The sequence below is a fragment of the Malaya genurostris genome, chromosome 2 (genome assembly GCF_030247185.1).
Source record: "Malaya genurostris strain Urasoe2022 chromosome 2, Malgen_1.1, whole genome shotgun sequence".
Classification (NCBI taxonomy): domain Eukaryota; kingdom Metazoa; phylum Arthropoda; class Insecta; order Diptera; family Culicidae; genus Malaya; species Malaya genurostris.
Genome location: NC_080571.1, coordinates 281,548,859 through 281,575,707, shown reverse-complemented (window position 1 = coordinate 281,575,707; position 26,849 = coordinate 281,548,859). Strand labels below are relative to the sequence as shown.

The window sequence follows — 26,849 nt, the reverse complement described above, 5'->3', positions numbered from 1 at the left end:
GAAGAAATGCAGCCTTGGCATCGCAGAGAAGATCTTCAAGCACAATACGAACCTTCTGATTCAGGAAGAGGCCAAAAAGGTCCATTCGTCCGTCTGCCGGCAACCGAACATATTCCCCTACATTAAGAAAAGGACGGGTATAGCATTATGGGTTAGTCGATGCCTTTCACACAGCCCATCTGGGTTCGACACCCAAACCTGGACATAGGGTCAGATAGCATTTTAGGACCGAAGAGGCGAATGACCGTAAGGTTAAAACTTCTATAATTGAAAACAAAAAAAAACAAGAGTGAAATCTACTCTCTCTGCTCGACGCATTGGCTTTAAGTGTAAGATAAAAATTGGTGCATTCGCTTCGAATTTTTCATGTCACTACACGGAAAAGCCGCCGATCGCTGTACAACAACTGTAATATTAGTTGTTTTTCTGATATAGTTAACTTTGTGTAAAACTTATCGATTGTTGTGTTTTCTAAACTGTCATTTTTGATTTATCATGCTGGCAGCTTAGCAACGACATCCACACAAATCGAGCTATGACCCAAACCACATACGAATAATGAAACTTTACAATGCTACATTACTACAACTGAGATATTACTACAACTTGTACGAGATACACACTTATTTTTTTCACTGCCGAGTACTCGGTAATCATTTCGGCCAAAAATAATATAGCAGTTATTACCGAAATTGCCTGCAAAACGTTTACTGTCTGTTCGGCGTAACCTTTACTGAATGTTCGACAAAAGCAACGAATTTTATTTCATCAGGAAATAACTGCGTAGTGCCAAGCGAAAATATATAACGTGAATGACAATTGTCTAGCCGAATTTCGGACAAAGTTAATATATATTTGGAAATTTTGGCAAACGCATTTGCTGATTTCGGGATGATTGGATAATTAAGAAGTGCACCGTTCTGAGGGATATTCACAGTGTGTATGTTCGAAAAATATGAACTGTTCACTTGAATATCAAAACCGAAAGCACATCTATACGGTCTATAGGCCCACTATTTTTGCAGCTATTGCTGATGATGTTTTGATTTAGCAATCATTTGCTTATCTATGCGTACAATAAATGATGTCCGCGATAATCATTATTCCCCCCAGCTGTGAATTTCGCACTGTAATAGTATTTTTATATGCAAAAGGATCCACCGGAAAAAAAGAATCCCCGCAAATCATCGAGAGTTATACCTGAAGATTTTACTTGTCTATAAAAGGGATGATAAGCTACAATGTTGCAACTACCGTGCAATCTAAATTCTTTGTCTTCCAAATCCTTTATCATAGTCTATCACCAATAGCCTAAAAATTCGCAGAACCCTACCTAAACGGGATTTACTGGCGTGTACACCACTTCTTGAAGTCCAAAAATGTCTTCTTCTCTATATTTTTTTATTTCGGTAAGCGGAGGGAGCTCCCATTAGTATAGATACATCACACAGCTTACTCATACCCAAATAAAGACAAAGATGTTGAAATTTCACAATAAGGTGTAGTGAACCTAAAACTGCGGGTTGGCGACTTCCTGTGAATGTCATTTTTTTTCTTGAAACTTCTAAATTACATCCAAAAAGAATGCACTTGGAATAATTATGAAATAGGAGGGACTTATGAGTCCCTACAAAAGACTTTAAAATAATGTTTTCGAAGAACAAACAAGCAATACTATTATTACCGAAAAAATATTTATTGAATCACAGATTCTATTTTATTAACTCAAACAAAGATGTTTCTCAATATTCATCAACTTTTCACAACTTGTTCGTTGCAGACTTTCTAACGTTTCTAAACGTTGCCGTTGGCTCAACTGTTCCGTTTGAATGGCATTTATTTTAGTCACTATACTATCTAGAATACTTTTTAAATTCAAACAATCGATTTGTGTTCTAACTTTTTGCTCTATTGTGTTGGAGTAATCCTCGACTGCGACTTTAGTGCGCTTGATCGGCACATCATCAACTGTCTCTTCTAGTTCCAATTCCTGTCCCACAACAGTTGGAGATTCATGTTCAGGTGAGCAACTAGATTCTAATCGATCGTCCAATGTTTCTACTTCCTGTTCATTTGAGGAGGGCATCTCTAGTTTCACAATATTATCGTCGACCATAGCATCAAAAATCTCAATTTCACAAGCAGTTTCAACATCAGGGCTCTCTTCGGAACCAGGTTGATCATTTAAGTTTTGAGAAAAATCGACTATTTGTTTTATTTTTGCATAGAACGCGCTCGTCTGATTTGGAGTTTGAGTATATGTTTTGTACAGGAAATTCCATTTGTTTCGGCAGTGCTGAGCAGAAGCGTTACAACCTTTTGTCAAGAGTTTATTTGAAATGCACTCCCACATATCCCATTCCGAATCGAAAGGATCAGATACCGATGAGTGGAAGGTTGATTCAAAAACATCCAAAAATACAAGTATTTCATCCCGCTTCCAAATCTTCGGCTTCGACTGTTGCTAAAATGATAATAAAGAATTTAAATCCTACAATGACAAATAAAGTCACTTACTTCTCGCTTTATGCTCATTTGTTTTAAATTAAAAAATAGTCCAGATAAATTGTAGCTCTACAAATAATTCCTAACGAACACCGCAGCAATGAAATCTGTCAGTCTGTTCGAGGCGCACAGTATCAATATTTACAATATTTGAGAACCTTACAATTGTCCATTTATGTCATCGTTTAGACATACCTCCCAGCTCTATAATGTGTGTAAAGCGGCCCTTACACGTGACAATATTACTGTCAATTCAAAGTATTGTCAATACAGTCAATCCAATTGGCTTGGTAACTGCAGTCCGCGTTTTTCGAACAAATCAAGCGTTTGGAGCTTCAAATATTGCAACTGAACATTGAAATATTGAGAGATGAGTTCATTGCATATTTTTGACAGTTTCCTCTCTAGAGAGAAAGTATTGTCGGATTGATTTTTTCATTTTTTGACAATATTTTCGTCATTCCAATGAAGTTTCCACTACACGATCAAAAGTATTGTCAATACTCCTTGTATTGACAATAATATTGTCTCGTGTAAGGGCAGCCTAATAAGCGGGGATGCCGGCCTTCAATGTTCTTTTTTTTGTCGGAACCCTTTCGTGCTGTTTCCGTTTCAGTACAGCAAATGCAGTGACATATCGACTTCAGTGAAAATAAAAAATATCGGTGACGACGAATTGGAGTTTGCCGAACGGACGCTACACTGACGGCGAGCTGCACTGAGACGGAACAGTGCCGGATAGGTGTGACTGCGCGCAAAGAAAACGATATAAATAATATCAGTATCCGTTCAAAGTGTCGTGCCGACACTGAACCGGACCGGATATGTGTGAATAGTCCTTTATAGTTTTGAAGTATTTTCGCGCTCGAAATGCTGCCGGAAATTAGGTATCTTCTAAACTGCTACTAATTTCATCTTACTCTTGAAGTCAATCTATCGAACAGAGACAACAGATCTCACTCTAACTAGTGGTTTTCGTACACAAGAAGACGAATGGAGTTGAGATGAATGGGGGTACCTTTACCCTATGTCAACAGCAAAAAAACAAAGTCTTGGCATTACATTCCTTGTGTGGAATTCGACCTTTCTGTTTCAATCGACTTCGCAGTCGATTCGTAGCGTACAGAATCATTACATGGCTAGTACTACCAAAGATGATCTTTGGTACTACGATCCTACTGACACTAAGAATCCTCTCAGGTCGGAACTCGAGCATACTCGAGACCAGCGCCCTATGCATTGACGTTCAACGAAATCTCGTCTGAATTACTGTTCGAAGTGGATATTGACAGTTGGCTTTTTGGCCGTTATCCCTAAAATAACGCGAGAAACGTTTAAACTGTGCATAACGCCTATGCTGTATTTCAAAATCGAATTTAAAGCACGGAAGCATGGAAGTCATTGCTTCGAATTTCTATAACATAACATACATGATATCGATATGTGTAAGATGAGTAACTAATGCGATAAGACTGTGGACACAATTTCCTCACAACACACTTATTTTTTTCGCCGAATCTGGGCAAAATAATTACCCACTTAGAAAAAAACGTTCAACGGTGGTCCTTCATTGGTCCAATACGTTGGATCATTGGTCCAATGAAAGTCCAATCAATCGTTCAACGGGAGGCCAACACGGGACCTTCGTTTGCCGATTTTGAAACAGACCGTTGAACCGAATGCCATTTTTTTGGTTCAACAAACCCGGCAGACAGAGGTCCATTGTTGAGCCATTTTTAACATGAGGAGTTGGAGCCCCGTTGGACTAGTTTTACTTCAGAATTTCTGAAGTTTTTTCCACTTATTTGTTTAAACTAACAATACATACCTGCACAATTCTTCTACTTCACGTAGAATAACAACAAATTTTCTTTCTATGGAACGGTAACACTTAATTTTCACACTATTTTTGCAAGAGAAAAAACTACAACAAACCGTTCCAGCAAATTGCACGAATATTTCGTGCAATATATCGTTCAACAAGCGCTCAAAAATCGACAAAATTGAACGGCCTGCTGATAGGGAGCTTTAGCTCAACAGACGTCAAACGTACAACAAGATATTACCGATTTCGCACTGGGTATCGAGATTTGTGTTGTGTATAGATGTTAGTTTTTGTACAATCTTTTAGTTCAGTGTATAATTTGAAATTAGTTCACTTTCAAGAACTGTCAAAAGAGCTAAAATAAAGTTAGAAGATTTCGGATGCTGGCATTCTCAGTTTGACCGTTAAACCGTATAGTTTAGTTTTTCCTTTAAAATGTTCATTCTGAAAGCCTGCTGGAATACTTACCTGGTTACCTGTTGCTGGACCTGTTGGGAGTTCTCGCTGGTATACTTACCTAACCCGCTCTTGGACCTTTGATGTTTCCTCCGGTTGAAAGCTGAATTTGAAAGATAAAGTTTTGTAAAGGTGAGTTGAAATCCTAAGAAAGTAAAATAGATATTTAACAATTTGCACCGCCGTGTACTCGGTAATCATGTCGGTAAAAGATAATCGCCCTTATTCTGAATAACGACGTATTGATTTTTCGATCGAATATGGTTCGGTCGAATCCTAGCTGCCTTTGATTTTGCTAACGTTATTGGGAATACGAATGAAATACGATAGAAAAAACTATACGTCGTTATTCAGAATAGGGGTGAATATTGCGGAGTCTCGGCAATCTCAAATTTGATAATCGTCAGTTATTGCCGAAATAGTCAGCAAAATGTTTACAGTCTGTTCGGCATAACCATTACTGAATGATCGAAAAAAACAACGAAGTGAGATTTACTAATTACTGAGCCTTCAGCAATTGAAAGTAAACAAAGAATACGTTTTTTATCGTAAACATTCAATTGGGTATCAAGATTTCATTTTATATCCTTATAAATATACAAAAGTATACATTACATTAAAGACTGTCCCAGAAAGTATGGACGCAACCAAAAACCCCTGTCATTTCGCAATGGTTCAGAATCTGTCAATTTTTATGGCTGCGTCCTGATGTTTACACTCTTCTCTAACCACCTGTGCAGTTGTTTATTTGTTTTCATTAGATTGTTTCGAAATGCGTGGGCTTTCAGCAGAACAACGTCGAAAAATTGTGTGCAAATGGTGCACAGAACGCGGACTGTCACTGAGAAAGATAGCAAAAATGGAAGGAGTAAGTGAAAAAGCCGTGCGAAATGCAATCAGGAAGTTCGGTGAAGATAACACCTTTGAGGATAAACCGAAAACGGGTCGAAAAAAAGGTCCTGCTAACCCTCAGTTGGATAAACGTATACTGAAGGCGTTCGGGCAAAAGAAGGAAGTTTCAGTTCGGGATGTAGCCAAAAAAGTGGGCACTTCGAAGTCAGAACGTTTGAATCTACGAACCTATAAGAAGCAGAAACAACCAAAACGTAGTCCGAAACAAGAAGCATCGATCAGGCCGAGGGTTCGAAAGCTGTACAATACGATTTTTGGTGGAAATTTGAACTGCATAATCTTGGACGACGAAACCTACGTGAAACTATATTACGAACTCTTGCCGGGACCACAATATTCGCCCTTATTCTGAATAACGACGTATTGATTTTTCGCTTGGATCCAAGCTACCTTTGGTTTTGCTAGCGTTATGGGGAATACAAATGAAATACGAGGGAAAAAACGATACGACGTTATTCAGAATAAGGGCGATTATACGGTGCGAGAAGGGCAAGTGTTAAACCAGTCCGAGACATCGATTGAAGTCGAAAAATTTGATAAGAAAGCTATGGTCTGGCAAACAATTTGTAGCTGCTGTAAGGCTTCGAAACCCTTCATCACCACTGCCTCAATGAACAGCTAAATATACATCAAGGAATGTTTACAAAAACGACTTCTACCCATGATTCGAAGCCACAAGGATCCTGTTGTCTTCTGGCAAGATCTTGCTTCTTGCCACTACTCGAAATCAACAGTAGAATGGTATACTACCAAAAATGTCACTTTCGTCCCAAAAAACATGAATCCACCAATTTACCCACAACTTCGACCAATCGAAGAATTTTGGGCATTAACGAAGGCACATCTTAGGAAACATGTCTCGGCAGCCGAAACCATTCAACAGTTCGAAAAAAATTGGAAAAAAAAGTGTCAAACTTGTCGGAATTTAATGAGGAACGTTCGCAAGAAGGTGCGCCAGCTAGTCTACAATGGCTAAGTAGCAAATGTTGAGAATAATATTCTATTGTTGTAGTCTAATATAATCAGTATATCGAATAAAATTTGTATATATATAACTTGTGAATTATTTACAGCGAAATGAAAGCGCGTTTATACTTTCTGGGACAGTCTTTACTTATGTACAAGAACTAAGCGCCGAATATGTTGGTTGACACGTCATTGAAGTTCTTCGACATAATCTATAATGAGTTTCCGACAGAGAATCTGGAATCTGGAAGAAAGGAGAGATGCTATCTATATATCATCAACAATAATTTGCAGTTACTATACTTACTGAATAGATAGTAGATTCTCCCGTCTTTCTTTTGGTCTAATTCCATTTTTTTCTATTGATCATCGGATATTTTCTCCGAAATATTTTGTCAGAAAATAACTGCGTAGTGCCAAGCGTTAAAGTAAACCGTAAATGACAGATGTCTAGCCGAATTTAGGCAAAAGCTAACACATGTTTCGAAATTTCGGAAAACCTATTTGCTGATCTCGGGATAACTGTTAATCACCGATGAATTCAGCACAAGATTTTGCCAAATCTCGGTAAAATAATGTGCTTTGCCGAAATATCAGTAATTCTACTTAACGAATCTAGGAGAACATAATATTGATTACTGAGCAATCAGTAAAATTGTGTGTTGCCGATCTGCCTCGGCATTTTACTTTACCGAGCTCGAGAATCGGGTTTAGTGTGTTAATCGCATATCGGTGGAATCGAAATATTTCGGTTGAATGTAAAATTTGCATTGTGTTATTCGACCGAGTTCGCGTTTTTTTTTTTTAATATCGCTCAATCGAAAGGCAAAATGAAAATTTCTTATTCAATAAAAATACTTCAATTCAATTGAATTATATAATCAGATTGAATGTTATCGTAAGTACCCAAAGTATTCAAAATACTCATTTATCGGGTTAATTCGACATTCGTCAGAAACTTTAAAAAATCAGTTGCTTTCCAGAACACTCAAAACGTTTAATTTTATAAAAACATTTAAAATTTATCAGATGAATTGGAGTGGTATTTATTTATACTTTTTACTATCAATAAAATATTCTAAGAAAAGAGCTCTAGCCCTCTAAGCAACCAAAATAGATTTTATTTCGACTGATGATTTTAAAAGAAGGAATAAACAGGATCATTATTCGTACGCGATTGAATGATCTCTGCAAACCAATAACAGCACAGCTAGCATCATAGTTAGGAAGTTGAAGAAATGCACTGTTGCGAGAAGCGCGTAGTCGGACCATACATTAATTTCGCGGAACAAAGTGGGGTAGTCAATCTTGTCACTCAAAACATCTGCTATTATTAAAGCACGTGCAATATCTCGTCGAAGTTTTAGTGTATCGAGACCGATTAGTAAACCACGACTTTCGTAACTGGGTAGTTTATGAGGATTTCTCTATGGTAAACGACGAAGAGCCAAGCGAATGAATCTGCATTGTATCGATTCGATTTTATGAGGATCATTTGGGTAGTGAGGATTCAAGATGACTGAGCAATATTGGAGAGTTGAACGAGCAAGCTCAGTAAAGAAATTTTAAACTGTATACGTCAGTAAAATGTTTAGCCATCCTCGTAACCCAAAGATGTCGCATCCGTTACGATTTGTCTCAAACGCGTAAGACATATTTTTCCGGCAACAGTTATCGAATCACTCCTCGATTTTAATATTTCAAATATATATGTCTGTCATCGTTTCTATATATTAGCTGATGTGTTGCTAAGATGTCAGTTGTTCATCGAGAATACCAAGATCTTTAACGCACATCGGCCTGTTTATCGGGGATGATCTTGATGTCATCAACAAACGAAGGCCTTTCACAGAAAAGTTGACGCCGTTGAAGTATAGTAAGAATATTAAAGGCACAAGATGGCTGCTCTGCAAAATTTCGGACGAAGCAATAAACTCATTGGAATCGTGATAGCCAATTTTCACTGCTAAACGACGATCCATAAGGTATGATTGCAGCCATCGAAGGGCGTACGAACCGAATCCAAATCATTCCAATTTAACAATTGTGATTAATTATGTCAAAGGTAGAGGAAAGATCAGTGTGAATAGCGTCTGTTGGTGAACTTTTAGACATCCCATCAGTCACGTAGGACATAAATACCAATAGGTTGGTGGTTGTGGAGCGCTTATCCATAAAACCATGTTGAGTATCGACGATGTATTTCTTACAGTGGTTGGCCATCTTGGAGTGACTATTTAGCTTCCGTAATTCCACATTTTTTCCCACGATAACTGGCAATTGGTGATGTGGGATATGTTTCAATAAATAAGAACACATGATATATACTTAAAAGTTTATTTTCTTTTTTCCTCGGTATTTGGCTGCTTACTTAACATTTATTAGTGGTAATAAAGGCACTTTGAAAGGAAATTTCATAGATGGAAATGAAAAACTCTCAAAACATCAGTAAGTCGACGTAGAATCATTCCTGAATTACTTGCTGAAAAGCCTTACGAGGTAATAGCAAATTTAGTACGCTACAGTAAATCAAATCTTCAAGTAATTTTCATGAGTTTCTCAACCATCTTCGGCTAATGGGAAAGAGAAAATTTGAAGCGATTACAATTTGTACACATTGTTTGTTACTTTTTCGAAAGATGTCTTGAATGTCCATGAACACATTTGTATTGCAGTTTGATTATGAGTGTTAAATCAATGCGTGCTTCGTAGTTTAGATAGATGTCCTTTTGTGCATTTAAAGTACAGTCGCTTACTACATGCTACTACGAAATTATTTGAATCACGTGTGTAAATTAAGTAGACACTGCAAATAAGTAAACTAAATTTCGGAAATCTGATCTCCGTACCAAATTCTTCAGATCCTTCTGATAAAGAGTCCACGGAATACTGTTGTCGACTCTTTCAAGTAAGTACGTTGTATTTGTTCGATTTAGGGATCAAAACTAAACGATAACTAAATAAGTAAATGCGAAAAAATATCAAATAACTTTTGTAAGTATCCTGATCAATGTAGTGACAAAACTTTTCACGGAAAAAACACAGCTATCAATAACATTAGAAAACATTCATCCTAGCTGTTAAAGTACACATCCAAACAAATTGACAGATAACGGAAACGAATAATTACACAAGCCCTGCATCCTTTGCCATACTGTAGAAAGCTGACGATTTGCTTTGCAGTAGCTCGTTTGGCGCCGCATACTCCTTTATGTGGCCCTTGTCCAGTACGATTACTTTGTCCGAATCCATAATAGTGTTAAGCCGATGAGCTATCGTCAGCACCGTGCACTCCTTGAACTCGGTGCGAATGGTTCTCTGCAAAGAAAGATTCATTGATCAACGTCATACGTCCCAGTAGAGATGGCAAGCTTTTTCCCCGCGCACCTGTATGAGGTCGTCAGTTTCCAAATCTACAGCGGCAGTTGCTTCGTCCAGAATAAGTACCTTCGTCTTGCGCAACAATGCACGGGCCAAGCATATCAGTTGACGCTGTCCTACGGACAAGTTTTCTCCACCCTCACTGACCTCGTGATTGATGCCAGCCGTTAGACCTATAATTGAAAGCATAGCATTATGATATGTAGGTTCGTTTTAGAATAGGATGCGATTCTGTATGTACATTCTCAACAAAATGATGTACTATGTTCCTCAATCGTTACCAGCTTTTTGATGTGGGATATATTTATAAGTATTGCTAAACATTTAGCTAACTGAACTTTGATAATCGTTTGATGGATTTTTTTTGTGAAATTCACTCCTTTGTTTCAATACGACAGCACTTCTCCGCTGTTGTGGCAGCTTACCAAATCATACCAAAAATATACAAGTATATTGTGCTTTTTAATCTGCCGTTCTACGCATTATTGTCCCATATCTTATCGTTTTTTGCTATGTATATGGGACAGATAGACTTGGAACGGCAGTAATGTACATAAATATACGATTTTCCAAGCACTCATGCACGTACATTTGGGAATCCGTAGCATTAATTGGTCCAAAAACCTAAGTTTTTACTCGCAACGGCAAATAACTTCCAGATCATTCGCTTCCTTGCGAATTTTTGAAGGAAAAACAAATTTTTATTTGCTAGTTCTCCTAGTCAATTTAAATTTGTTTTTTCATTTTATACAATTTTTTTCTCCGAGTTAAAGGGTTTCCGAAGGGTTATCAACACCTTCAAATACAGCTTCTAATTCTTAGTTCCACTACGATGATTGCTGTGATTACTGCCGATCAATATTATGAAATTTTAGAACAAATCGTGTAAATTTAGGTGTGTCGTAATTCACTTAAATTTCAAGTTCGAAGCATGTAGAGATAAATTATATCTTTAACTTCACAGTTAATTTAACTGAAGAAATTACGGCATTCTTGAATTTACGTCAAGCGTAAATTTCACTTTTTCTAAGAGTGTGAAGCTCACGGAAATGTTTAAAAACGATTTTTTAACCTGACCACGTCGGATTTTTGAAATAAGTGTTCACAATTAGTTTTTAATTCGCGGGTTCCATCAAGTGTAATGTTTTTGAATCAAAGTAAATCGATTTTTAACCTGACGACGTCGGATTTTGGAAGCAAGATCCAAAATTAATTTTTGATTCGCGGCTTCCATCGATTCGTGGAAAAGCTCATATGTTGAGAAATCACACTCAAAAATCCAACTCAATTAAACAGTGCACCGTACTTGTGCACTGTGTAAGAGGTTGATAAATTATGTTCTGCTTAATATGTGAGCTAAAATTGCACACAACATTTACAACAATTGCAATAAAATTCTTGAATACTTAGTTTAAAAATCGGCGGTTTCAGGAAACCTTTCAGCCTGACTAATATCTTTACATCTTAATAATGACACTGATTTTTGCAGGATAGGATAGAAGGAATCCAAACTTTTGAATTCCACCAAATGAAAAAGCACATAGCTTGTATTTAGTATCAATGAAACTGTAGACGAAGAAATCGTCCACGAAAGAAGAATCTACTTCATTGTTGTCAGAAATTGAAACGCGTTTCTGGAAAGCGACAGATGCAAATTTTACTCTACTACATAGAGTGAAAAGGCGTTTCCTCGAACGTTGAAATGCACTGGAATCATACAAAATAATGATAATATCTTATGGTTCATTTATATTTAGTTTGACATATCAAAATTCATTGCGACACACCCATTTCGTTTATTTATATTGTCGAACTAGCTGGCCCGTCGAACTTCGTCTCGCTCAAAAATTATTTGTTCTAATTTATGTTTTCGGGCAGCAGAATTGTCAAACGACTAAGTGGTTAACGTTTCTCTCCAATATTTGTCTGATTACTTAACCTACAATCAACGGAATGTGACACACATTTGCGTTGGCTTGAAAAAAATATCATCAAAAATTAATTTGAAAACGCAAAAATTAAGCGAAGATTGTCATCTCATCCTTTGAGTCAATGCACTGAAATATTTACAATCTATATTAACCTAAGTAATCAAAAGTTCGGAAAAAAAGAAAGATGTTTTGACTTAGGTAGCGTATAAAACTAATGAATAGCATTCTAAACAGCCCGTTTTAAAGGAAATATTCACACTTGAATGTTCACCCGACGCAACAGAACAAACTTTGAAGCAGTTCCTTGTTCAGTAGCGAGCAAAGTTCACTCAGAACTTTTCTGTACGTTCAATTTGCCAAAAAGTGCCATGAGTACTGTAAAGCAGTAAGAAAATAATAGTTTTCGGATATTGTGGAATTTTTTGTAGGTTGGAGATACTTCGCTCCAATTTCAATTCGATATTACTGTATTACTGTCCAAGCTTATCGCTCCTACAGTACCATCTTTTCAATTTCGCAAAAATTTCGATACCCAAATAAGCACGTGGCTCGAAATGACAAATCTCTTGGATCGAGTATGCATGTGAAATCTCCACACAAAACTACTCGTTGCGCGCCAAACGATTTTTTCGACGGTCTAGTATTCTTATCTTCGACGGCCAAAAACTTATGCAACTCGTTGCGCGCCAAACATCAATCGTAGATCTAGCAATCATTGACGACTTTATCAACGGAAAATTCCATTGTCCATACAAAACAACTTTTTCCCACTTTTCCGGCAAATTTTCCTAATTTTTTGATGTACGAACCCGGTGGGGGTAGAAACTAATCAAACAAAAAAAGATTCATGTAAATCCGTCCATCCGTTCTTAAGTGATGCGATTACAAAGAATGATCTCTGCATAGATTATATATTTATATTATTATATTATACTTATATTTATACTTATAGATAGATTTAGTTTACGTGTTTGGTATCATGTTGAGTATGAAAAAAACATTCGTTCTCTCGTAATAAATTTTTTTCCGAGACGCAAAGCGGCGAAGAAATCCAGAGAAAAATTGGATGAACATTATGGGCCAAACGCTCCATCCCGTGACAGATTCGTGATGGCTGAAACTTCACTGTTGATTAAGTCCGCAAAGCCAGACCCTCCGATGTGGTTACACTGCACAATGTCCAAAAATTGTATTATGTGGCGTATCACCATGTTTTGAGTGAGATTCAGCACCGTGAGAACAGCGTATGCTAACCTTAAACCGAAAACATAAACACGAGCGCACTTCGGAAGCGTGTTTGGCCATGCCGATACGAAATCGAGTGTACTTTTAGCATCGACTGGTAACTGTTGCAGAAACCTGATTTCACTATTACACACAGGATGACTGAACAAGTGCCCAACAATGAACTAAAGAAGGAACGAGTGACTCGAAGCGAGATCGAGAAGCTTAACTGAGGTTGGAAATGTGAAAGCGTCGGTCATTTTACTATGGAATCTATAATGACTTCAGCCATCAACAGACCACACCAAAGTCAATCGATCATAAGACTCAGTATTAACTTCAATTTATTCCTGAATACGATGATGATGGTTCCGCCTCGTAACGTTACATAGGTATGTGCTGGATGATTTATTTAAATGATAATAAATTTTGCATTACATATCTTATCCAGTTAACTAAATATAAAACGATCTGGTTAATCCAGCAAGTGTAGATTCTCCTTCTAAAGTACGACTGAGAACAAGAAAACATTCAAATATTTTCGGTTTACTAACCAGGGTTATTCAAGAAAATTTCCTATCCGGGAAAATCCTTGAACGAAATCTTTATCAGTATCAGACAGTAATTCTCCAGGCCCTTCTCGCCAGACCAGTTGATCGCTACAAACATCAGCTACGATGGAGTAGCGAGACTGCGGATGAGCAGAGCCAAACCCAACTCCATCAACAACTTTCGATCCCGATTAGTTTCCTAAGTAAAATCAATAAAAACATCTACAGTAAAAATAATTACCTTTTACAAACACTTTGAGATGTGCGTGTTCCAAGGCTTTCCAGATGTCTTCGTCCGAATGGGCATTGAACGGATCCAGATTCATTCGTAGTGTTCCGGAGAACAGTACCGGATCCTGCGGAATGATCGTTAGACGAGATCTCAACGAATGCAATCCCAGCTTCGAGATATCCTGATCGTCAATTACAATTTTCCCACCAGACGATTCAATGATTCTGAACAGTGCCAAGGTCAAACTTGACTTGCCGGCACCAGTCCTGCCAACGATTCCTACTTTCTGGCCTCCCTCAACGGTGAATGAGATTCCTTTCAGAACTAGATCGAGACCCTCACGGTAACGCACCTGGAAGTCCTGGAATTCGACACGACCATGTTCTGGCCAATCGCGAGGCAATGTACTGTTCGACAATTCCCATGCCGCTTCCTGTTTAGTTTCACCATATTCTTTGATGCGTTCCACAGCGACAATGTTCGTCTCTACGTCCGAGGTCATTCGAACCAACCAATTCAGAGTTTGTGTGATCTGCAGGGCGTACGAAACCGACAGTCCAACCAGACCAGCACTCATCGTTTCACGCCCCAACACAGCAAACAACGCCGCAAACAGTATAATCAGATTACCAACCATTTCCAAACGCACGGCCAGCCATCGATTGGCGATGATACTAGGGAAGTAGCATACCTGATTGAAGTCTACTCGGGACTCGGATTCTTCGATGAATCTACAAAAGAAAACCAACATACGGTGAATATCTAAGAACCTGAACCTTAGCTGTAGATACTAACCTTTCCTGTTCATTGTAGGCTCGAATAGTTTGCGCTCCCTGGATCGATTCACCAAAGTGCGAATAAATAGGTGATCGGGAGACGGATTCCAGTCGCTTCAGTTGACGCGATGTTGCCACATAAAACCGTTGCACTGCATAGTACAGGATTCCGATCGGAATGATTACGACCGAGAAGATTGGAGTGGAAATCGTAATGACAACCAGGGTAGCTACCACCTTTGAGAGGTGATGATCAATAAAGTAGATAAAAAATGGCAATTAATGAAGTGAATATCTGCTTTGATACCAACTTGATACCAATGCTACATGCAACATTCCAAACTACTACACCCGGCGTCCCGTTCAATTGTTGCAGCCGTTATTTTATTTTTTTTTTGCTTACTGTCAATCGATTGAACGCAATGCCCTGTTAAAAGAAGCGACACAAACAAATAAAACTACCGTATCTTTCTTTTTCGAATACATTTACATAATGTTATTAAACTTACGCCTAATAGTGATGAATATTTAGTTTGATGCGACTAATATAGTTTAAACATTCAAACGAATAGTTACTGGACACGAACATTCAAACAACATAATGGAAAATGCATACTAATTATAAATTTTGATCTTCGAAATTTACATATATTTTGAAAACATTTAGCGCTTATAGTACAGGCTCTTCCAATAATAATACTAAAATTGTTTCATAATCATTTGAGTGTATGTTGATGGAATACAAATACTTTTGCGATATATATTTGATCAAGTTGATTCTTTGTTATTTCCTTTGCTTTTTCCTTCAATAGCCGCGATCGTTATATAACAGTATACGAGAACACCCTTAGAGGTAGTTCAAAGTGGCTTGTCATAATCAAAGCGAAAATAAGACGGTCTAAAAGCTGACTAAAAGTAAATTGGTACACCTCCTTCCAGTGCACCAGTAGAACGTCTCTACAAAATCTTCGACAGTGGTTTGTTTACATTTCTACAGATAACAACTGGTGCAAGTTTGATCGAAGTAGTCGATTGTGTTCAAATATAAAGAAAAATTCTCCCCAATCACCTTGGAAATCCGGAGTGGACTGGTTGTTTAAAGCTGGCCAAAGTGCTGAAGATTTTTTTTTTTTTTCATAAATACGTTTATTTCTTAAGGCAGTTTACATAAGTTTTTCTTCGCCGTAGCATCACTTTTACATAATATTCTTATCCTAATTTAATTCTAGCATAGTCACAACGTTTTGCATTTATTAAAACATATTCTCTTATTACTTAAATATCATCTTAGGTAACTCGTCATTAATTATGAAATCTACTCGGAAATATTATTTAAACCAAACGATTAACTTCTATAAATTATAAAATAAGCTGTTATTTTCAGACATTTTGTTAATAATTTCATAAACTGTTTCGAGTTTGTTTGTATCATTACATTATTTTTATTCTAATTTAGCTATTGGTTGAACTCATGGACGCAGCTGGGATCAGAACTAAGTCTTGAAAGGGGCCTTTATTAAATTGAAACTCCAGTTTTCTTTATGAAATGATAAATAAGTTTCATGTATGAAAGGTCACGACAAGCAAGAATGTCTCGAACTGGGATATTGGATAGTCTACCTTGGGTACGCAAAGAATTTATTAGTTGAGATCTGACATCACGATACTCCACGCATGTCCAAACGACATGATCAATATCTCGATAACCTTCGCCACAAGCACAATGATTAGTCTCGGAGAGCCCAATTCGAAGGAGATGTGCATCTAACGTGTAGTGATTGGACATGAGTCTGGACATCACACGAATGAAATCTCTACTCACATCCAGTCCCCTGAACCATGCCTTTGTCGATATTTTCGGAATAATTGAGTGCATCCACCGACCCAGATCATCTTTATCCCAAGAAGCTTGCCAGCTGGCAAGTGTTCTTTGGCGAGACGAGCTATAGAATTCGTTGAAAGCAATTGGTCTCTCATAAATTTCACCCTCAATAGCACCACGTTTGGCTAAAATATCGGCTCTTTCATTTCCAGGAATGGAGCAATGAGCCGGGACCCAGACTATAGTGATTAGATAATTATTGTTCAATATGTCGTTCAGGCACTGTTTTATTTTGCCCAGGAAAAACGGTTCAGTCTTGCCAGTCATGTTTGAGCGAATGGCTTCAATTGCACTCAGACTATCTGTGAAGAGGAAATAATGGTTTGGAATTAATGTGACGATTACACTCAAACTATAATGAACTGCTGCTAGCTCTGCTATATAAACAGATGCAGGTTCTTGAAGCCTAAATGAGGCCGAAACATTATTGTTGAACATACCAAACCCTGTCGCTTCTTCAATTCGCGATCCGTCCGTGTAAAACATTTTCTCAGAGTCAATATGCCTGAACTTACTTGAAAATATTTTTGGGATTTCCGTCGAACGTAGATGATCCGGGATTCCACGCACTTCGCGCTGCATGGATGTATCGAAAAATAAAGTTGAGTCAGGGACATTTAGGAGGCTGACACGGGTAGGAATATATCTTGAAGGGTTGATTTCCTGTGACATATGGTTAAAATATACTGTCATGAATTTTGTTTGAGATCGAAGCTCGACTAGTCGTTCGAAATTATTAATTACCATGGGATTCAGCACCTCACATCTTATTAGCAGGCGTGATGAAAGCTCCCAAAATCGATCTTTTAATGGAAGAACTCCCGCCAGAACTTCAAGACTCATTGTATGTGTCAACGATACTGAATACTGAATTCGCTCCAGTTTGATAATATGAGAGTTTGCAGCGGAACGAAAGCAAACGCATCCATATTCCATCACTGAAAGTATCGTTGTCTGATACAATTTTATTAGATCTTCCGGATGAGCACCCCACCAAGATCCTGTTATTGTTCGAAGAAAATTTACTCTTTGTTGGCATTTTGTTATCAGAAACCTAATGTGTCCTCCCCACGTGCATTTGGAATCGAACCACACCCCGAGGTATTTAAAAGTTAAAACCTGTTGGATCATTCTTCCCATCATATGGAGCTGAAGCTGCGCGGGATCATGCTTTCTTGAAAAGACGACTAACTCTGTTTTCTCCGCAGAGAATTCGATACCAAGATGAACAGCCCAATCGGACAAGTTATCTAAGGTATCTTGCAATGGTTTATGCAGATCAATAGCTTTGGGTCCAGTAACTGAAACCACGCCATCATCTGCCAATTGTCTTAGTGTACATGGGGTTACTAGACAGCTGTCAATGTCATTCACGTAAAAATTATAGAGGAGCGGACTGAGGCATGAGCCTTGCGGGAGACCCATGTAACTATTTCTGAGTGTTGCCAAATCGCCATGTGAAAAATGCATGTGTTTCTCTGACAAAAGGTTGTGCAAATAATTATTTATAACCGCTGGGAGTCCATTTTGGTGAAGCTTGTCTGAAAGAACATCAATGGAAACTGAATCAAATGCTCCTTTAATGTCTAAAAATACAGATGCCATTTGTTGCTTTTGAGCGAAGGCAATTTGGATGTCAGACGAAAGTAATGCAAGGCAATCATTCGTCCCTTTATTTCTACGGAAGCCAAACTGAGTATCTGACAACAAACCGTTCGTCTCGACCCAAGTGTCGAGACGTCGTAGAATAATTTTTTCGAACAATTTTCTGATGCAGGACAACATCGCAATGGGTCTATATGAGTTGTGATTGGAAGCTGGTTTCCCCGGTTTTTGAATGGCGATAACTTTCACTTGTCTCCAGTCAGGTGGAACAATATTTTGCTCAAGAAACTTGTTGAACAATTCCAACAAACGTCTTTTTGCGAGGTTGGGCAGATTCTTCGCCAAGTTGAATTTAATTCTGTCCAACCCTGGAGCGTTATTGTTACAAGACAAGAGTGCTATAGAAAATTCCATCATTGAAAATGGGTTATTAATAAAACCATTATTTGGAGGAGATTCCCGTATAATGCTCTGCGTAGGAACAGAATCTGGGCAAACTTTCCTAGCAAAGTCAAATATCCATCGGTTCGAGTATTCATCACTCTCATTGCCCACGTTACGATTCCTCATTCGTCTGGCCGTGTTCCAAAGAGTGCTCATTGAGGTATCTCTTGACAAACCTTCGACAAAATGTCTCCAATAGCTACATTTTTTGGCTCGAAGTATGCTCTTGTACTTGGTTTCTAAAACCATAAGTTTTTCAAAATTCTGAGGAGTTCCTCCTCCCCGTTTAGAAACGTCTTGCAAGCATTTTGTTTTGCGAGTTTAGCCTCTGAGCACTCTTTGTCCCACCAGGGGTTGGGAGGCCTTCTGTTAGTCGTTGGCCCAGGAAAGCGTTTAGTTTGGCATTGTTCTGCTGCCTCCAGAATCGAACAAATGAGGAAGTCATATTCTTCAAGTGGAGGGAGCTCTTCCATTGAATTCAAAATACTAGAGATACTACTTTGGTATTTAATCCAGTCGATATTTTTTGTCAAATCATATGGAATACTAGCGGAAGTAGCAATGCAATTGCTACTGCTAATTGAGATGATGATTGGTAAATGATCGCTACCGTGTAAATCAGGCAGTATTTTCCAGGTGCAATCTAGTCGAATTGATGTTGAGCAAAGAGATAGATCTAATGCACTTGGGCGTGCCGGAGGTCTTGGGATCCGTGTCATGCTACCCATATTTAATACCGTCATGCTAAAATTGTCACAAATGTTTTGTATTAAAGATGATCTGCTATCATTGTAAACGGAACCCCACATAATACCGTGCGAATTTAAATCCCCCAGAATCAATTGTGGTGCAGGAAGGGCTTCAACCATTTCATTAAGCTGTTGCTGTCCAACTTGTGCTTTTGGAGGAATATAAACCGAAGCTATGCAAATATCTTTGCCTTTAATGTTTATTTGGCAAGCAACAACTTCTATACTAGAAGTTGAAGGGATGTTTAATCTATAAAAGGAATAGCATTTCTTAATTCCCAAAAGCACTCCACCATACGGAGAGTCTCTATCGAGACGTATAATGTTAAAATCATTAAAATTTAAAGCTATGTTTGAAGTAAGCCATGTTTCGCATAAAGCAAATACATCACATTTTTGACTATGCAATAATATTTTAAATGAATCAAGTTTTGGCAATGCTTCGACAATTCCACTGCAGGACAGTGATTGTATCATTTGCGACTGGTGATAAATTATCCATCAAAAGATACAAAACCTGAGACAATTGGCCATTGAGCTGATAACTGCTTCAAAAAGGTTCTAGCTATTGGAAGGAATGCCATTATGAGGGTCTTTAAGGGTTCAGATATATTGAATGCTGAGAAAATCCATTCAACAATTTCCGAAAACTTCAGTAATCCTGTTGGTGGCTGTGAAATGGAGCCCACTGGATTATTATCTTTTTCTGTACTAGATCCTGGATTGGTTTGTGAATTTGACAAACCAGGAGGCACAGTCTTTGGTTTTGACTTTTTTTGTTTAACACGGGGATCTTTTTTTGAAGATGAAATTTTAGGTAATTTGGAGGAAGACTTCTTTCTCTTAACTGACCCTTGGGTAGTGATAAACGAATTACCTTCACTATTTTCGTCAGAGTCAGAGTCCTCTGGTTCCTCTAGATTTGAAAACCCGTTTTCGGTTTCCAAAGGGGGGACATCAATGACCGTTTTAAGCATTTCTGCATATGTGCGCTTAGACCGTGCTTTTAAAGAAAGCTTAATTTTGTCTTTGTGCACTTTAAATGCAGTGCATACTGAAATATCATCATGAGGACTATTCCCACAATAAATACATTTTTCAATTTCCTTGTTGCAATCGTTATCTTTATGAGGCCCTTCACACTTAATACATTTTGGTTTATTACTACAGTAAGTAGCAGTGTGGCCGAATTTTTTGCAGTTCGTACAATTCATTACATTTGGAACAAAAAGCCGAACAGGGAGGCGAATTTTATCGACATAGACATGGGACGGCAACGCAGACCCGGCAAATGTCACTCGAAACGAGTCTGATGGGCGATAAACTTTTTTTTCCTCTTCATGAACTACTGAGTACAGTTGTTTGCACTCCAGTATTTTCACACCCTCAAGCATAGAGTTCTTGAAACGACCAACACCATGCTTGAGTAAATCATCTACCGAAAGACTCGCTTCGGTAACAACACCGTCAATTTCGACATCTTTGGAGGGTATGTAAACTTTATACTCTTTATTGAAATGTTCCGAAGAGACAATATCATTCGCGTGTTTCAAATTATTTACCACAACACGAATTTTATCGTTATTTACTTTTATGATCTCTTTGATTGAAGAGTATCGTGATGTCAAACCTTTATTAATTTGAAAAATGTTTAATGGCTTTGATATACGTCTAAAAAAGACTATCCAAGGCCCAGAAGAGCTCTCCTGATATTTTTTCGTTCGTGGGGGTATCGGATTCATGCTAGGATTTACGTCCATGGATTCATCCATTACATTAAAATTTTTAACTAAACTTTAAAATAAAATTTGAAACCAACACTACACAGTACTCAATCAAAAGGAAAAGAAAAAACTTCTACCTTGAAATTGTTGTCTATCTCCGTTGCACTGCCGTGTAGATCCTCGTTGCTCTAGATGTTCTTGTTGGATGTATCTGGACGTTGATACAATGCTGAAGCTCACTGTAGCGATAGAATATGATGTGATGCTACTGCTACCTGACATCCAGCACCACTCGAATTCCGATTTGCTTTCGTCTTCGCCAGCTGTAACCAGCGCAGGTCACCGGTGTATACCTGCGTGTTGTATGGCAGTGGAAAGACCGAGTTGTCTTGTCTCCTTCTTCCTATTGCTCCGCACCGATATGCTTCTGCACCGAAGTGCCTTCGCACCGGTGTGCCTTTGCACTCTCCTGCTTCTATGTTCCTTTGCACTCTTCCTCTTCGATGTGCCTTTGCACTCTCCTGCTCAGCACTTGTGGCTGTATATTGCGGCCTGGGTAGAGTTTGGGAAACGCCCTTTGTTGTTTCCTTCACCAGCTTGGCCCAGCACTAGGGCTCTCTTATGCAGCACGACTATACGTTTTAACGGCTGCTGCCAACAGGTCTCTACCTGTAGTTCAACCGTTGTCGTATTTAACGCGTGTAAACCAACCAGCGTTATTAAACTGTACGCTTCTATACACAACCTTCTCGGTTGAACGGCTATTACTGAATGAAAGTGCTGAAGATGTCGAAAACAATAGTTCGTCGAGTGATCGAAATCTACAAGGAAAACCCCTGAGTGTGGAAAAGAATCAGCGGACCTACGAAAAAACTGGAACCAGAGATCATCAGCAACGCATTAAGGTGTTGAGAGGTATTAAAGCCAAGCTCGGTGAACATCCGATCTCCCACAAGAAGCAGAATTCCGCGCCAGAATAGCCTAAAAATGTGACCATTCTTCACATCCTCGAGGATAACATCACAAGTTTACATCGAAAAATACCGTTAGTGCCGTTCGTCCGCAAGCATAGGGACTTAGTCTTCATTTAGTTCGATTTTTCCAGCTGCCACTGCTTTAAGGTCGTTTTCGCTGGTTGAACTGAAAATCGAGTCAGTTTCAAACCTGTTTTTTTATCAGGTTTGCCCAAACCCCTGTTGCTAAGTGCGAAATCAACACAGTTTCGTGGAAAGTGTTTGTTTGATGAAACTACCCAGGGTCAGTTTAAGTTTTCTAAAGCGAAAACGACATTAAGTGGTATGCTGCCAACAAGATTCCAATTTTGTTCTCAAGCTAATAATTCCTCTGAATTGTTCTAAATTTTTACCAATCGGGGAAAAATCAGAGCAGCGACTTTGACGAAGCAACCGAGCAGTCGAGAACATCCAACAAATGCGGGGAAAGAGATAGAAATGCGTCGATTTCGCGCATATTTTCAGGGGGCTCCATCAAGAGGAAGCTTTGAGATTTCGTTCGAACTGAACATATGTAATGCTGTAACTTTGCAATTTGATTGAAAACTGTGTAAGGCAACCACTTTTAAACTTTTTAAACTTACTGAATCATGAATTACAGGTTTTTTGTTCGTCCTCTGTACTTTTTTTTGTGAGACAATGATAAGCTAAAGTTAGATTTAAAGTATTGTTGAAAATAGCATAAACTGAAAATTTATGGAAGATTTGTTCTTAGCCTACTTCGTGCTCAGGTTTAAGCTATATGTTTTGCCTTCAACTCGTCAGCGCATAACAGTTTAATTTGAACTGCTATGGCACTCGCAGTTGAACGAAGAACGCTAAGCAAACATAATGCGTTAACTTCATATAAGCAACAGTTTTTTAAAATTTGCGAAAAAAGGAAGCCGCCACATAGAGAGAGATAGAGAGAGAGAGAGAGAGAGAGAGAGAGAGAGAAAGAGAAAGAGAAGGTCGGCTAAGTGCCATAAGCACAGAAAATACTTCGCCTTATGAGGTGTAATACATGAGATCACCAGAATTTTTCATCGTTAGTTTAAAAGGAAAGATTGAAGAAATATTTTTAAAATTAAGGGTGTTTGCTCATTGTCTTCTAGACAAAAACCTTTTTCAATCCACCTAGTGGTGTAATGATTCCCTTCTCATATTACTTATGTTTTCAAAAACATCACCAGAAGATTCTGCCAAGATTTTTTTTTTTCAAACTTGAATAAAATCAAAAACTTTATTTGGTCTAAACTACCATCACCTTTTTAATTTGTAAACAGTTGTGTCAAGTTAATATAGAATTAAATGTGGCAACCCTGCACGCTATACAAAATTGAACAAAACACGCTGTGTACTAGGCGGTGGAGTTTTCTTCTTCCGTACCAGCACGTATCGATGCGTACCGATATTGCATTATTTTGTATGACAGTTAGAAAGTTTGCCTACTCATTGCCCTATAATTTCGAAACCGGAAGTCGGATCTGGATGAAAATGCACAGTATCTTTTAAAACACTGAGCGCTTCTATTTGAATCATAATTTGTGAACATCGGTTTAACCATTGCTGAGAAATCAAAGTAAGTTGTTGGTTAGAGCATGTGCTCATGAATCTTCTAGTTAAACCAGGAAAAAAAGTCTTGAAAAGTTGATAACGAGAGTCGAATGCTCAAGAACTTAGTAACAGCTTAGCAGTTTTTGTTAAACTACTGCAAGGTATTTATTTTGCAGTTACATTTATGATTGACTAGACAAAACGTAAATTGAAATAAGACTAATCGGTTCATTCAGTGCATTGTTGAAAATTTTTATTTTTATTTAAGAGCTTGAAGAGACCTCTGAAGATTGTTATAAGAATTAGAGTGCCAATAACCAGGGATGCCAGGTTCACAGATTTTAGAAATGACACAGATTTTTACAGATTACTAAAAATGATCACAGATTTTCACAGATTCTGGAATAAATCACAGATTTTCACAGAATTTTGAAATCGATCGCAGTTTAGCACCAAAAACGGACACAGAAACGGACACAGATTTTCAGAGACAGGTTTTTGGCTTGATCACAGATTTTTGAAAAAATGTCCTGGCATCCCTGCCTATAACCTGACGACAGCTGTTCGTTTGGAATGGCAGCTTTGTTCCAACCGAGCAACCGAACTGTCAACTACAATGTCAAGTCAACGAAACTGCCAACATTTTGGATTAAATGTTTTGATTTTTTTTTGTTTCGATCATTCGCCTCTTCGGCTCAGAAAAACTTTCTGACCCTATGGGTGCGGTTGGGAATCGAACCCAGGTGGGCTCCGTAAAAGCATCGACTTACCCATCGCGCTATACTCGTCCCCCAATGTTTTGAATTGTTGCCAACATTACGGATGAGATGTCGTCAGTCTGGTTAAAGGCACTCTAATTAGAATGATAAATTTTGTTGCGGTAACAAATATATGAGTAAATTTTATGTTGAATTGGTTGAAAAAATGTAGAATGTACTGTAATGTAATTTGTTATTTGGATAGGACAAGACAGATATGCAAAAATTCCCCGAAAAACCACGATTTAAAAAAGTTTAGAAAATAGTTTTGAAGATTTCTTTTGCATAATACTACTACATTTAAATTTAAGTTAGTGAAAAACTATTCAATATGTGAGAAAGTGAGTGAGCTCAGTTTTATCACATTTGATTACTATTGTCAATACTTCCGAAACCGAAAGCTAGATGTCGGCAGTGTGACATTCGGTTCATTCAACCATACACTAATAAGACCTACAAAATATTGTAAGATTCTCTATGGCGACTTGAGTTTTGGATAAAAATGTTCCGGTCGTCCGACTTAGAAAAAAAAATCAGCAAATCATTATGGTACTATCAATGGTTTATTTGGTTACAGACTCTCGTGATCTGCAAACTAGAGAAATTCACACGTCAATTTTATTCTTGAAATTGACATTTTTACACTAAGCACTCTACCTACGGAACCAGAGGTTTGATCCAAATGAAAATTGGAATATTTTTATGGCTTTTTAAGACCTTTTAAAAGAATCTAAGATGGTGAAAATCGGTTCAACCATCTCCGATAAAAGTGTCATTTGCTCGAATGGTATATGCCATTCGGCCCTCCGGACCTTGGTGATTTTGTATTGTATAGCCTTTCTATACTAGAAAGGCAAAACAACTTTTGATTTCAAATCGCTCTATCAGGGTTTCTAGTGAAGCAGATATATTTTGGCCACTCCATATTTTTTGGCACGACTTATAAATTTTTCGTATGTAAGTGAAGTAAAGTACAGTAAAGGTCTCTGGATTTTGAAGATTATTTCATTCTTCAACCTACCAAGTATTTCTAAACGTTATGATCAGGTGTACAACTTTGCTTCCGCCGTTTTCCGATAGGTGGCTGTACCGGCTGAGGCTGGTCAAAATACATAGATGATACCCAAGTAGCAATTCGCAACTAGTTCTGATCCAAACTATGTTGCAACAAGAGAACGAATATGTTTTTTATATCATACTGGTTGAAACAAGGTGACAGCAATGTTTATTCATAACATAACTAGTTACGAAATAGTGATTTAGGTTCCAAATCACCACATCTTTTTGTCATATTGAATTAATAATAAATTATAAGCTATCGTTCCTTAATCCAAACATATCTTTAATAACAACTATGCTTCTAGCTACTAGTTAAAAATAAGTTTATTTGACTCCAATTTTAGCAACCCGTAACTAGTTCTGATACCACTTAGCCCAAGTATGTTTCATGTTATGTTATGCTGGTTAAAACAAGGTGACGGCAGTGTTTCTTTATAACATAAACATTGAACTAGCTATCATTTGTAAGTTATCGTTACTTGATTCTAACATATCTTTATTCACAGCTATGGTTTTAACTACTAGTTGAAAAAAGGTTGCGAAGCTATTATAAATACGTAAGCGTATATGTAAATCGTTACGGTGAATTGGTTTAGCAATAACTTAGATATAACATTACAATTTCTGCATTGATTCAGATGGCTATCGGTAGGTTTTCTCAACGTAATGATAACGGAAATGCAACCTAAAAAACTTTTGTTGGCCTGAATATGGCGATCACACTATGGAGTCGCAAGAAGTGTATAGAACATAAATAAAACCAGGATATTACTTTTTTTAAAACTACTTTTTGACGAAAATAATGAGAGGCAGAATAGTTCTTTTTGTTCGATGTACTATTATAAACTCGAAGAAAACAATATAAGGATTAAACATCAATTGTGATATTACAATTATTATGATATATGAATTCAAAATAATGAGATATCACTCTAGTTGGATTAATTTTTAGCATTCTGAACATAAGGTTTTTTCGTTGTTTATTGTTCATATCTTCATAAACAGATTTCGATTGAAGGCGCATAAAAAAACAGGTAATTTAAATTTAATTCCGCACGATAGTTTTAAAATCGTTGTGAAATTTGTACCTTGTATCAAATTTGTAATTTCAAATACTATACTGTCTTTTTATTGTTGATAGAAAAACATTATGGATTCATTCAATGTTTATAATGTCGATGGCAACAAAGTTTCAACTAGTTTACTTGAAAATAAGTTATTTTCAAGTTATGGAAAATAAGTTATTTCAATATGGCATTACAACGTAACGACAACTTATTTTTAACCGACATAGAAACTAGTAGAAACTGCGCTTTTTGA

The 26,849-nt window shown here is 37.6% G+C and overlaps 2 protein-coding genes across 9 annotated transcripts in view; both read right to left on the bottom strand.

Moving 5' to 3' along the window:
* Positions 1-1,677: 1,677 nt before the first annotated feature.
* LOC131427083 (uncharacterized) lies at positions 1,678-2,637 on the bottom strand. Of its 2 annotated transcripts, none has more exons than XM_058589997.1 (2): positions 2,518-2,637; positions 1,678-2,464 (listed from the first exon to the last, which is right to left on the bottom strand). In XM_058589997.1, exons 1-2 carry the CDS (start codon positions 2,533-2,535, stop codon positions 1,721-1,723), a joined length of 762 nt encoding a protein of 253 aa, XP_058445980.1. In that variant the 5' UTR covers positions 2,536-2,637; the 3' UTR covers positions 1,678-1,720. The 2 variants fall into 2 exon arrangements, with proteins under 2 accessions (XP_058445980.1, XP_058445981.1); XM_058589998.1 differs by having other exon boundaries at positions 1,678-2,458; positions 2,518-2,624.
* A 6,350-nt stretch (positions 2,638-8,987) lies between these two features.
* Positions 8,988-26,849, bottom strand: part of LOC131430306 (multidrug resistance-associated protein 1) — a 63,872-nt gene continuing 46,010 nt past the window's right edge. For all 7 annotated transcript variants that reach the window (XM_058595171.1, XM_058595174.1, XM_058595173.1 and 4 more), the window contains exons 11-14: positions 14,779-14,996; positions 13,993-14,714; positions 10,052-10,218; positions 8,988-9,982 (exon numbers count right to left, since the gene is read on the bottom strand). In XM_058595171.1, the coding sequence (XP_058451154.1) occupies positions 9,791-9,982; positions 10,052-10,218; positions 13,993-14,714; positions 14,779-14,996 (1,299 nt within the window). In that variant the 3' untranslated portion in view covers positions 8,988-9,790. The remainder of the gene's footprint in view (positions 9,983-10,051; positions 10,219-13,992; positions 14,715-14,778; positions 14,997-26,849) is intronic.